Source organism: Manacus vitellinus, unplaced genomic scaffold, assembly GCF_001715985.3.
Source record: "Manacus vitellinus isolate BGI_N305 unplaced genomic scaffold, ASM171598v3 scaffold_1_pilon, whole genome shotgun sequence".
In the NCBI taxonomy this organism is placed as follows: domain Eukaryota; kingdom Metazoa; phylum Chordata; class Aves; order Passeriformes; family Pipridae; genus Manacus; species Manacus vitellinus.
Genome location: NW_021939396.1, coordinates 13202546 through 13216779, shown reverse-complemented (window position 1 = coordinate 13216779; position 14234 = coordinate 13202546). Strand labels below are relative to the sequence as shown.

The 14234-nt window shown below is 42.0% G+C and overlaps 1 protein-coding gene across 1 annotated transcript in view; it reads right to left on the bottom strand.

Annotated features, from left to right (window-relative positions):
• The window catches only part of EXT1 (exostosin glycosyltransferase 1), a 179058-nt gene that overhangs the window by 22225 nt on the left and 142599 nt on the right, over nucleotides 1-14234 (bottom strand). The window contains exon 3 of the mRNA XM_018074498.3: nucleotides 2636-2729. Coding sequence (XP_017929987.2) covers nucleotides 2636-2729 — 94 coding nt within the window. The remainder of the gene's footprint in view (nucleotides 1-2635; nucleotides 2730-14234) is intronic.

Sequence of the window (14234 nt, the reverse complement as noted above, 5' to 3'; positions counted from 1 at the left end):
TGCAGGGACACAGAGCAGGGTGGTTACCTGACGTTTTCACCAACACCATGACCCCTGTTTTCTGCACAAGCTCAGGAGAGGCAACACGGCAAAGAACACCAGAAGCCAGAATCCACAGGAGGGCAGCCCAAGGGATTATGGTTTTCCATTTTACGCTTATTCATATGCACTGAAAGGTGGGCTTTGCATGGAGAGTGGAGTTTGCAATCTAGTGCTTACACTGCCAGACAAGGGCAGAACTGTTAAATGCTGTAGACATAACACTAGAGAATTTAATAAAAAATCATGACCCCCCCTTGCTGCTTTGTGAACCATTCAGCAGGGAGCAACTCCCCTAATTTTTATATTATGTTGCTATGCAACTCTACAGAAAATACAGGTCATATTTAATTCTAGAGCACCTTTCCCAGAAGGGAGGAGTGAAATCCCTATCCTTTATGATATCAACCCTCCAAACAGAGGCAACTGCACAAACATAACTCATCTGTCATCATCTGTCTACAAAAATAAAAATTGCTTTATGTCTTAAACAAAAAGCATATACATTTAATATCTATTTCATACCAGCATGATCTGTCTAACCTATTTAATCTTCTAAGAGTTGCACAAGTTCCTCTGTACAGAGAGTTTGTAAATATTTAGTAAATAGGTCAGTATTTCCATAAACAAATGATCACTACTAGGTTCTGGTCAGCTCAATCACAAGGTAAGATCCAAACCAAAAATCTCCTGATGTGATGAAAGAAACTAGTACCAGAGGATTTGTATCAAGCCTGTGCTCTGTTTCAGTTTCTTTTGGATCAAGCTAAGCTTAAGATCTCTGAGTTTGGTCCAGACCTCTCCTCATCTCCCAAAAGACTGCTGTACCTTCCTTGGTAACATGTATCACACACAGCATCTTAGACTGGTCAAGTCTCCATTACAGGAGTGCTTATCCTATGTAAAGAACTGTGACCTTCTGTAAGGAAATTACATCAGTGCATGAAAAAAATCAACCAGAAAACACTCAGCAATGTGTTTTCATGTTTAAAACATTCCACTAATGTGGATCAGGCCTTTCAACATGCCCTGGATCCAGATAGAAATTGGGAATCCATCATAATTGGTGAATACTGCTGGTAGCCTGCTAGGAAAATCCTTGGTGTGTGCATTTTATCATTGAGCCGGAGCCTCCAAGTTCTGTACAGTGAGGTATGGTCCCTGTTTTCTCCTCCTGAGATGATGTATCTAACAGCAGCTGCATGACTTGGGGACTAGATGAGAGAAGAGTTGATCAGTGCCCTTCTGAAAGACCTGAAGTGACATGTCATCCCATATAAGCCAGTCTCACTTCTTCCTCCAGAGACTGGAGAGGGAATAGCTCTTTGCAGGTTATAAATCTCCTCCTGAGTAGGAAGAAGAGGTAAGTGACAGTCCTAAACTTGGATCCCAAACCTGATAGTAGGTGCTGGCTTCAGTGGTTAAACCCAAGTGTCCAGAGCATCCATAGTACCCAAGAAACCTATCAAAGGCTGGAAGATATGATACAGGATCTACTGGAGACCTTCTGGAGAAGCAGCAGAAATGCAGAAGGTTTTCTGGAAGTTACCTTTCTGGGCTTCTAAAATGACATCACATACCTACACTTAGGTAGCTGAATCCTGCTCTGCATTGCAGTAAACAGTACTATTAGAGAGTATGTCTGGGACATTTTGTGGTTAATGAAGAAAAGGGATGTGATGACAGCTTTACTGTCAATGCTGGGATACTTCCCAAATGGCAGAAGAACTCCCAGAGGCAGGACCCTGTAAGGTGTCTTCTTTAGTCAGATTTGCTGTCTCACTAAAACCAAGAAGTGCCTCAGCATCTCCTTCTCTCCACTTCAGCCCCCATGGCAATCCAGATGCCAGTCCTAGATGCAACCATGCTCTGTATGGTTGACTGAAGATCCAGGATCCCAGGCTGAGCTGAATCTTGCCAAAAAGAAAAGTCACACTACCTGCAGCTGGAGTAGGCCAGTGTCAGGCTTGATCACTGTGCTGCCAGGCACACTGCCACAGTGACTCCAGAACCCTTTGGCATTGCCTTCTGCTGCTGGCCCACAGCAAAAAAGGGAGACCACTAACCAAAATGTTTTTAAAAGTTGAAGGGGATTCATGTGCACTCCCTGACATCAGCCTATATCCACCTTCGTGTAAAGCTTCCATCTGCAGCTTTACCCCCTCCAGGCCACCTTCTGCATGTTCAGTAAGTACCATCTCAAAACTGGCAACGCATAAGCAGGTCTGTTTTGGCATAAGTGAAAACAAAAAGCTATTTTTGCTGCCCTGGGGCTTACTTGTAAAGGTCAGTGTCTCCCATGGGAAGTCTCACAGCTTGATAAAATACTGCTCGAAACCGGTCCAACCTCTCAGTCTCACCACATCCAGGGAAACCCTCCTCCCGGAGGTAACGCAATTCAACCTTCAGATGAGCTCAGTGCTCAGACCCTCCTGGGAAGAAGCTGCCAATTGCTCCAGAAGTATGAATAGAGGCTTTCGCAAAGTGGATTACTGTCCACCAGGGAAATGAAACACATTTCCCTCCTCCCCACCTCCTTGCTATTGCACACCGAATTGCAGCCAGTGTAGCCATTGCTTTAAACTGCAGCTCTTACCTGCAAGGCTTCCAGAAACCTGAAAGAGCCAAGCCTGCGGCCACGGGGAACCAGACAGAAAGTGGCATTGTGCAGCATTTCACGGTAATCATACCTAACAAGAACAGGGGAGAAAAGAGAAAATTCAATTAGTGGTGAGTCCTAGAGTAACTGGGCATGAAAATGCAAACAGCTGCTGAAACAGACACATCTGGATAAAATCATCCCCAACCAAGACTGTTCACTACCAGGTTAACTAGCTCCATCCCTGCATGTGTGTCAGCCATCACCCTGGCTCCTTTTTGTTCATCCTCAAGAGCAACCACCATGGGAGAGAGCTGGGGAGACTGGTAATGAAACTGATAAGGAAGGAAATAATTTTGCCTTTGCAATAATGAGCCATTTCCAAATAAACAGTCTTGCATGACTTCTAACAACAAACATCAAATGTTTTGATACCTAAAGCATTGTTGTGGCACTTCTGTGACCCTGATTTCTATTCAGATTTAGTCAAAGTCATGCAGAACTGTGTTCATGGCTGCACAAGAGGTTTGTACAAAGCAAAAAAATTTCAAACTATGCCAAAGAAATCTTCTCTTATCAAGCAGGCATTAAAAAGGCATGGGGGTTTACAATGACTCACTTGGTGGTTATTGTTAAGAGTGGTGAGAGGGATAAACTGCCAAATTTTGGCAATTAACCACATAGTTGCAATGACTCCTTCTCCTCTGAATGAAAGTGCTCATAGACACTTTTGGGGTTTTTTTTTTCAATTCCATCAATCACTGCAAAACCATTCACAAAAAACACACATCAAATCCTAACAGTTTCCAGGCTGTTATTAGCTAATTGTACTTCTGGCAAACCAACCCATGAACTGTGAATGGCATCAACCTTGTCTGAGTCAAAAGGATCCAGACTGAACACCCTCTGTTCTCCAGAAGGTCCTGGACCCTGCAGATAGATGTTATTTTGACAGCAACTTGCAGCACTGAAATCTTCTAACACTAATAATGTAATTTACCATGGCCTGCAGGCAGAGCAGTTTTTTTCTACGTGTGTCTGTGTATGTATATACATACGTACATGATTATATTCTATATACAAAGAAGTTGGGATCTCCATTTGTATTCTCACACAGGCCAGACAGATGGGAGTAAGCCAATTTTCAATTATAAGCTCTGTCTTTAGGAAGAGATGTCTTGCAAAGGCCCATTTGCTTAAACAAGCGTGTATAGCTAATTTGCACAAGAAAAGGTCACTGTGAATGGATTAAGATTATCTCCACTGAGAGTAAAATAAAAACCCTCATTGCATTAATTAAAACTACAAAACAGACTTCAAAGTCCCTTTTTATTTTTTAAATTCTATCTCAACTTTGATTAAAATACATATATACATATTCCATCTGAGTGGCAATTTCTTTTTCTTTGTGTGGGATAGAGATTAGCAGCCATGTCCCAGCTCACCAGTCAGCACTGACACAGCACACAGGTGAAAAATCTTAGGAAACTGGAATACCAAAAAAAAAAAAAAAAAAAGTTGCCATTTTTAAGCATTCCTTTTTCACATATCGAAAGGTCTGAGGCTCATTGCTTTTGCTGTATATTGTATGACAGAAAATGTTAATAAATACCAAAAATAGAATACCCCGTAAGGCTAGAATACACCAGTCAGAAGTTCCCCATCATTAGCTTGCTAAAAATGTAAAATCCTATTAATATCCCAGAATGCAATATTATCCACAAAACATTGATGGCAAAACCAGAGTACAAAGAAATGCAGAGAGCAAGGCCACTGCAAGTGAGTCCTCCATATCCCAGGGACATCCTATATTGGGCACCTTTTCTTTCATATCTAACTTGCTGATATTAGGATAGTTATACAAAAGGAAAAAAAGGAAAAGGATTTTGTTGACCGTTTTCCACCTGGAAACCAGTTAGCATCTTGCTCCCATTTGTGCCTTTTAAAACTTAAGATGTGATTTATTGTTGAGCTGTGTAATAGCACAGTTCATGGTCATCAAGCAATTTATCTACATCATACGAACACAGAAAGCCTCATCCTAATCTTGACATATTAGCACAAAATTTCCCAAAAATTTACTGACTTCAGGGAGAACCCACAAATACAAAAGGAGCACATCCAGACTAAAGCAATATCCATCAAGAACTGCTGCAGTGAATGAACCACACCAGAGATTCTTCTATTGAACAAATTTCCCTGCAATTTCAACCAAAATGCCTTAAGGTGACTCAACAGGATCTTTGAGCGCAGTGATAAGGGATCAATTTTCAGTTTAATCCCCTCAAAGACGAATCCAAGATCAAGCATCTATTTGAAATCCATGAACACACGGAGCTACTTTTACTCCTACTCGTTCATGGGTAGTGTGCAAAGCAACGAGGGTACCCTGCCTTAGGTGGAAGACAGAAGATTGACCAGTATGTTTACATATTAATTTGGAAACACCTTTTACACAACACGTGCAGCCAGTCACAAATACAAAACCATCTCTGTCAAGATGCAAGCACTTGACAGACTGTAATTTGAAGCGTTCCTTCTGGAGGAAATAATTTACATGTACCAAACAGCATCTCAGAGTAGAGCTTGCAGCAGAGAGCGTTTCATATTTTTCTCAGACTGCCAGGCAGCATTTGGAGGAGACCTTGGCCACAAAAATGTCACCAGGCAAATGAAACTCCAGCCCACAGGCCATGGCGGGGACAGAAGGTGTCAAGGCAACTTTCAGTTTCAGACTTCTCATCTGGCTCAGTAGGAATCACACACACAACAGGAGGTTTGAGTTTTGTCAGGCTGTTTGAGTTTTGTCAGGCTTTTGTCAGGAAGATAAAATTGTTTATGTATGATTGGCAATTTTTTTCCACATAGAAAGCAAACGGCATATACCTAGAAGCATCTCTGCACTTCCCTTAACTCTGACTTCAAATACTTTCAATGAAGTCAGTGAGATAATCTCTATGATTAAAGGTAGATATCATAGTTAAATCTTTGCTGGACTTGAAATTTCTCCTTCACTTGATCAGGAGAGCTGGCACAGACTTCCAGGAACACCCTCTCATCTAGAGTACTGACGTTGTACATTAAGCACGGACCTGGTATCTACTGCAAATATCAGTATCACATCAGCAACAGGCTTGATTTCCCCACCATCTCCACTGACTAACCTGAACAAGACCTCAGGGAGGCAATGAAGTATTATAACCCCACTTGGGACTGGTGAAGGGGCCTTAAGCTATAGAGAAAATAGTCAAGTGTTTAGAGGAGGTTGTTGCAGAGCCTCCTCTTATTCTTCTCCCCTGGCAATGGGGGTTAGATCTGTTTTCAGAACTACTTATTTCCATCAGCTGGTAATATCTGAAGATGGAAGGGACATTTGTTACAGTCTTCCAGCTTGCATTGCTGTGGTGTGGGGACAGCTCTGCATTACCTGCCTATCCAGACACTCTGGTTTTACTCAGTTATGGAGCTTTTTCAGGGTGAGGAATCAGAAAAAAGGCCAGCACCACAGAGCACTGCACAGGCAACCAGCCAGACACTTCTTCCTTTCTTGTGCTGCTTCAGTATTGCAGTACTTTGGGCACTTTCCTTTCCTTTCGGCAGCTAATCTTCCCAAGCATTTAGTGTAGAAAATCTTTGAGAGGAGCTTTTGAGAGGAGTTCTCTGCTTTGTTCAGAGGGTATTTATTTCCAGAAAGCTCCAGGTTTCCACATTAGAAGACTGTGGGGAGTGGGGGCACATGCTTATTGCTCATATATTCCTGATTCCTTCATTCTGCACGCTTGCACAGAGGTAACATTTTACTGCCAATTTTAGGGTTGGTTTGGCCTGGGTCTCAGCTGCAGCATTCAAACATGTTAAAATCCAAAATGCATACGCCTTCAAAATGACAGTTGGGTCTTCAAAACTAAAATAGCTACAGATTTAAACCAAAGCTGGCATCCCTCTGCAAGTATCAGCATCATGCTTTATTAACTTTCAGGCTTCCTTTTGTAATGATTAAGTGTACCTTGTTCACAGCTAATACCTTTATAGGTAGGATAAAAGAATAGCTCTATTTGTAATCAATTCTAATTTATTCACAACTTAATTGAATTATCCCCTCCCTCTTACCACCCATAGTTGAGAAAACATGTTTAGCCCCATCTATCACACAGGTGTAAACACTGCAATGCCGTGTGGGAAATTATCTGAAGGAGAAACTCTGCTCAGCCAAATGTTCTTACCACTTTAACTTCTTGATCCAACACATAGCTTCTGTCTTTCCCCATCCCCCTTCTTTTTTTTTTCCCTTTCTGATGTGCCGACCTTGTCAATCAGCACATGGATTAGAGGGCTGCTTGGGATTCCTGGTTCTCCATTATCCCAAGCAGCCCGGGCAGGCTGCAGAGGCTCTACAGTGACTAATCAGCCATGCCATACATTCCTTCTTACAGCTTAAGCATTTCCCCATGTCTCTATACTTTAGAGATTATAAACTAGCCTGGGAAACATTTTCATTACCAATTTTAATATAAACTATTTTTTTGAAAGCCACATCGTCATCACTGTTGATTGAAAAGAGGTCTAAAGAGATGTTGGCTGTTTAGACCAGCAGATACGTCCAGATGCAATGATTATGATACTTTATCCAGCTCTATGCCACTTGTCACGTAGGGTCCATCTATTCTTATCTAATCCTCTGAACACAGATATGGGATACCATCACCATTCCCTTTTCATAGATAGAAAACTTGAGATACAGATGACTGGTGGCTTCTCCAGCAGCTAAGCAGACCTTGGGAATCCTAAGCATCCTACCTGCCTCCTTCCTCTCTGGTGATGCAGCATTCACTGAAAACTAGGTACATATTATGGCTATCAAAATTCAGATGGAAATACAGGAGCAGAACCCAAGCCAAATACAACAGGTTTAACCCAAATCAAATGCAATGGGTTTAACTCAGCAGTACGTATTTTGACACACATAATGCCACACATAATCCATCTTTTGGAAGATACTGGACCTCCTCTTTGGCAGGGATTATCAGCACATACCGCTGTAGATGTCAGATGTGACGAGAGCTGTTTTTTAATTTCCTGAGCCAAAAAATTGCAATGGCACTTAACCAACTATGTCTAGGGCTTCCTCCCTTAATCTGTAACACACACTGCATCTTCCAGAAGTCTCTGCATCAGTTCAAGTGCTACAACAAAGACAGATATTAAACACCTATAACCTGAGGGTAAACGGTGGAGTGTTTCCCAGTTTTCCAGTATATTCGGTTTCAGCCATTAACCAACTGGCCATTTTTCCATGTGTGAATGCTTAATGCAGATGGCTCTGAACTACTGGCTGGAGAGCCTGAGAAGAAACCCACTCTGTCACATGGAGTGTCTCGTTGCTTGGTTTCCATTAAGGTATGTTGGGTTTTAAATAAACTGTCAAGTAAAACTTGGCACTGAAAACAACAAGTGAGTAACTGCCTTTGTAGAAGAGCTGACAGCTCAGCTGTGTGTCAGATAGATAGCTGCCCAAGACTGAGCTCGGATGGCTAACGCATCCTACTTGGAAGGGTGCCGTCACTGGAACTGCTTGCTTTTGGATTTACGGCTGCACAAAGCTTTGGGGTGATCTAAATGCCGGTTAACTGGCTACTGCCTGCCAGTTCATCTCCCGCTCTGCAAGCACTGGTTCTGGAATTAGAAAGTTTGGAGGTGCAAAAACATAATTGGAAAACTTTTTTTTCCCTGTTTAAAGGGCTAATTGATTTCACAGGTGTTTAATTATCATTTGCTGTGAGATAATACCTTGTAGTGCCATAAAAAATGGATTTAATTTTCGAGTGCTTGCAAAACCATTGCCAAAGCCAAGTTAGAGCGAAAGCTAGATAATTATTCTATAAATCAAACACACTGCCTCCTTTCTTTGAAATTTTTAATACTTGGCTATAATGATATCTGACGACCTTGAAACTAACATAAAAAGGATTTTCTTGCCAAGTGCTGAAAGGCAGCCATTGGAGTATTTCTTTCAGCCTAGCTCATTACCACAGCCGCTGCCACCACGCTGCCCTGCCTGCAGGACTCCAAGGGATGCTACAGTCTAAGTGCAGCGGCAGCGTGTGCGAACAGCAACTTCGGAACACAGGTAACAGCCGAGTATGGCCATGAGCCCAACCTGAAAATTCTGCACAATTCTACTAGGAAATTAAATGCAATGGAAATTAAACTCTGCAAACATGCAACAATTAACAGCAAAGTGTGACTGTTTTCTCCCTTCCATGACAGCATCTTCCTTCAGTTCGGAAGGTTGGATTAATAAAGAAAAACAGGGAAGCAGACTTTTCATCTTAATGGACTACTAAAGGAACTTTATTTTAAAGTTAAGATGGACAGTAAACGTTAAAACTGAAGTCATCTTTAAAGTCTTCAGTGGCATCACCATTGGATTCAGTTCACTTCAATATTATGAACAGAAATATTTGGATACACAAGCCATTAAAGTCAATGTGCATTCTAGCAAATAAAAATGCTCTAAAGATTTTTGTCTAAATATTTACACATAACGTCCTGTAAATCTATATGGTGCATGCAAAGCATGCACAACATTTGGCTTGCCAAATACTATCCAACTGGCTCTCAGTGTGGGGGCTACACCACCTAGAACAAGTAGTCTGACACAGTAGCAAACGTGGTTTCACCGGCATAATTTGATATTAAAAGATAACTGCTTATTTACCAAGTGTGGTAGAGAGGGTTTGTAAGCAGCATGTTAGAGGCAAACATTGCTGAGGTGCCTCTCTAGGCAGTGTTACGCCCCAGTTACCAGCAACCTGCTAATGGCACCGTGCAGCGCTTCTTTTAAAACCAAACACTGGTTCCTAGGCTTTGAAGTCCTCTAAGAGCGCCTGTTTCACCGCAGCACCTCGCTGTGCTGGCAGCAAGAAAATTCACGTCATGGCTGCACAAGAGAAGTCCGTAGAAAAGCATATGCACTGCTCGTTTGTACCTTGTGAGGAATGTAAATGCAGCACCACGTATAGTGAATTCAATACCCTCCGGGTCGGCGGAAAAGCAGTGAAGATGATGATGCTCGCACGCACAAATGCATGCACAGGAACACACCCACACAGCCACATGGTAAGATTTTACCTGGACCCACTTCCCCTGACACACCCTCTGAAGTGACAAAAACATGTATGAATCCTCTTTGTCTGAAATGTGCCCATCTGGCACTTATTGACCATCAACCTGCTGGACCCTTACAAGGTAAAGATAAGGCCAACCTGTTAAGATGATCCAGTGGCTCAGGCAGGCTCTTTCTAACAGGATTCTAAAAATAAATTATACCAGCACTTTGCATCATTATGGTGCCTCTACCTTGCCATTTTCTGGAGATCACAAACTCCTTTTTGAATATTTTAATATAAAGAACCTCAGCCTGCTGGCAGGAGAACAAAGCAGCACCTCCATTTCACTGATGAGGAAACTGCCATGCAACCTAAACTTGGGCTTTATCTACTCAGCTTTGTTCCTCAGTATTCTGCATAGAAAAATGCAGGAGTAAGTCAAAAGTAGTATCTAACTCTTGACAGTCTGCTTTGGTATTTCAACAGGGAACTAATATTCTGGGCTGCATCAAAAGAAGTGTGACCAGCAGGTTAAGGGAGGTGATTCTCCCCCTCTACTCTGCTTTGGTGAGACTGCATCTGGAGTACTGTGTCCACCTCTGTGGTCCCCAACACAAGAAAGACATGGACCTGTTGTAGCAGGTCCAGAGAAGGCCACGGAGACGATCAGCTGGAGCACCTCTCCTATGAAGACAGGCTGAGAGAGTTGGGATTCAGCCTGAAGAGTAGATGGCTCTGGGGAGTCCTTACTGTGGCCTTTCAATATATAAAGGGGGCTTATATGAAAGATGGAAAGAGACTTTTTACCACATCCTGTAGTGACAGGACAAGAGTAATACTTTTAAATTTAAAGTTAATAGATTTTCATTGGACCAAGGAAGACTTTTTTCTACTGTGAGGGTGGTGAGGCACTAGAACAGGTTGTCCAGAGACGCTGTGGATGCCCCAATTCTGGAAGTGTTCAAGGTCAGGCTGGATGAGGCTCTGAGCAACCTGATCTAGTGGAAGATGTCCCTGCACATCACAGGGGGGCTGGACTAGACGATCTTTAAAGATCCCCTCCAACCCAAATCATTCTGTAATTCTATGATTTGGGGCTATTATATTCTGTCCTTCACAGAGTGACTTTGTTTGGACTTTAGCCGCCTTCTAGCAGTGAAGCAGTGTCAAATGCTAGTCCTAAATAGCCCCATCTGATCCCATTAACCAAAGTCACATGCTGTGACAGTCCAGCAGTGAACAACTTTGGGGTAATTTCCCACTGCAAAGACAATTTTCTTATCGATTCATTCTCTAACTTAGAAAAATAAAAAAACAACCCACTACTAGAATTTCAGTTATTAAAGCATCGGTTTGGATTAAAGACCCAAACAAAGAAAAATCTATACTGCATTTTCTGAACAAAGAAACAAATTTTAGTTCATCTGCCACCCACTCTAATTTTGAGATTACAGGACATACCTGAAAGCCTCAGCATGCAGAGAAATAAAAGACTTATTGTGAGATCTCTCACCTGTCAACACACCTGTTGGCTCTGAAGCTGATGATTCCCTCCTGCCTGTCAAAAAAAATAAAGGCCTCCAAATCCTTCTTAATTATTTTTAAATAGCTCTTTACTGAAAACTCGAGGTTAAAAAATGCTGAAGAGGATCAGTTTTCCAGAGTATCATGCTTCAGTATCTACGGTTACTGAATGTTTTAACTAACACAGAAAGAGAAAAGGTTGATTACAAGCCCTGGATGGTAAAATATGAATAAAATCAGTGCTCTGCACCCATTTTTGCCACAGTCCAATAACTGGATCCTGCAGAGTCCAGAGGACTCCAGCGTAAACAACACCATCCTCTCCATTAAGCTGCCTGTAGGACTGGGGCTTCAGCAGAATAGTAGAGAAAGTACAACCCCCCAAAGATCAAATTAGAAGGGGTTATTGTTTCTATTCTTGCTTTGAATGTCTGGCTGAGCTCTTTACCAAACGATTTAGAATAGTCCTTACGAAGCTTATCATTTTCTATTCAGCTCCACAGATTTTCCCATTATGGCTATCGAGCTCCTAAGTGGCTTGTTGGCATCTTTAAAAGTTATAGTCCTCCAGACGCAACATCTAAAAATGGAAAGCAAAGATGATGTGCAGTACTGGCTCTAATTATGCAGGAGTTCATTTCTATGAATGACTGGATTTGTTTCCAAAAAAACAAAGAGGGACTTTGCACAGGAACTGCTGGCAGAGCCCCATGTTGTCTAGGCACACTGACCCAAAATGTGACCACGCTTGGAGGGAAAATTAGTTCAGCAAATCCATGGAACAACTTTGAGTGAAATAGAGAAGTGATTTATTTATTCATACGAGGTCAGCTGCAGCTAGTGCCCAGGAGTGGTAACACCACAACACATCTAGACACTTCAATATTCTGGTAAGATTGTCAGTTCTTATATTTGCCTTCATCTCAGGATCTCCAAGTATATTCTCTCTCCTTTCTATAAATGAGACAAAGCTACCCCAAAAATAGGATTAGGAAACAACTCTCATTCTGTGTATTTTGATTTTATTGCACTGAAGTTCAGGGTGAAATCCCAGCACTGTTTACAGTCCAGGGTGGTTTCCACTGACTGACAGCAGGTGCTGATCTTCAAGACTTAATGAGGACTAATTTCTGCAATAAAGCAGAGCAGGAGCGTGAACTGTGGAAAGGGAGGAAACTCCACATTTTTTCCCCTATTGCAGCCAACAGTAAGTATTAAAATAATTTTCATTTTCTAAGAGAGAGAAAAGAGGATACAGAAGGAAAAATGCACTGAAAAATGGTTTTTGGTGATGCCTCCTATTTCCATTCTCAGCTTTGTAAACATAAAACTACATCAGGCCACACCATGTGCAGTTTGAGAACCCGAACTGTGCTTCACTGAGTGGCCAGGTAAAATGAAATCTGTCACATCACAGATCTGCTCCTTCTCTGTGCTTGCTCACTTCTGCTGACAACAGTAAAATCCAGGTTTTCTATTATTTGTTCTTCTCAGCAAAAAAGGCATCTATAACAAGTGCATGGCTCCTCTTCATCTCTGCATCACCAAGTCCCCTTTGGAGCCAGACTCTCCTGAGCCAGAGGATGTCACATGCCATTAAGTGTAAATTTAGAATTGCAGATGACTTTTGTTAGGCGGTTTTTACCTTTCATAGGGTTGTTCAGGCAATTCCAGTGGTTTTCAGCTAACCTTGCACCAGTCAGAGTGCCTATATATATTACATTCTGTAATGCTGGAGAGTTATCCCCTTTTGACAGAACAAGGGGCAATGGTTTCAAACTGAAAGAGGGTAAGTTTAGATTGTATATAAGGAAGAAATTTTTTACACTGAGGGTGCTGAGACATTGGAACAGGTTGCCCAGAGAAGCTAGGAATGCCCTGTCATTGGAAGTGTTCAAGGTCATATTGGTTGGAGTTTTGAGCAACCTGATCTACTGAAAGATATCCCTGTCCACAGCAGGGAATTGGACTAGATGATCTTCTAAGGTCCAACCCAAATCTTCCAACGGTTCTATGATTCCCCACTGTGGCACTGTGGGACTTTTAGGTCCCAGCCTGAGCATGCAAAATCGCTGTCCAAAAAACCCTAGAAGCATGTTTGCATCCACGCATACTTACATGCACACACTTCTGCACTATTTACAAAGGACTCTCACCTGGAAACCACTGATAGACGTGCTTAGCCTTCTTCTCCTGCCTGACCCTGCCCTATCACACAAAGAACCTCACATGCAATTTTCACAAAATTACTTTTTCAAAAATCGAGGCCCATTTTGAGAACAATGTTAGAGGAATGACCAACCAAAGCAAACTGAAAACCTTGTTTTGAAGGAAATCTCTTCTCAAGCACGCAAAGTGAGACTTGAAAACCAGTATGCAAAGGTTAAGTGCCAAACACTACCCAAACCAGACCATTTTGTAATGAGTGCCTCTTTTCATTGTGCTCCTAAGAGTCCCAAGGAAACCACAAACCTGCTGATGGTGAATGCCTGACTGCTCACATCTGTACCCCTAATACTTCACCACAGTGTCAGGTATCTGAGCTATGTTGGGCCCAAGCCTAAGAGATGCAGATGGTGTTTCTCAGTCCCAACTGATGCCCACTCCTGCTCCTGGTGCTCAGTACCACTCATAATCACATTTCCCTTTTTTTGCATGCCTGCCCTGCTGGGCAGTGTTTGCCTAAATGTGCTACGTCTGTTTGCAAGCTAATAAATTATTTACATAAACTATTCAGGCATAGCAGCAAAGATATAAAACATTTATCAACAAAGGGAAGGGACCAGTTTGTCATTTTAAAATAATTATGGTTCTTTAAAGAAACCAACAAATTCAGTTGTCTCAGAATTACTTGCTAGTGTCCGCAGACTTGAAAGGACTCTCTCTTTTGCAGGGAGTAGTCTCCACTCCAAATAAAGCTTTAACCATGAGAAATTTTGTATCTCAGCAAGGAAATCTAAAGC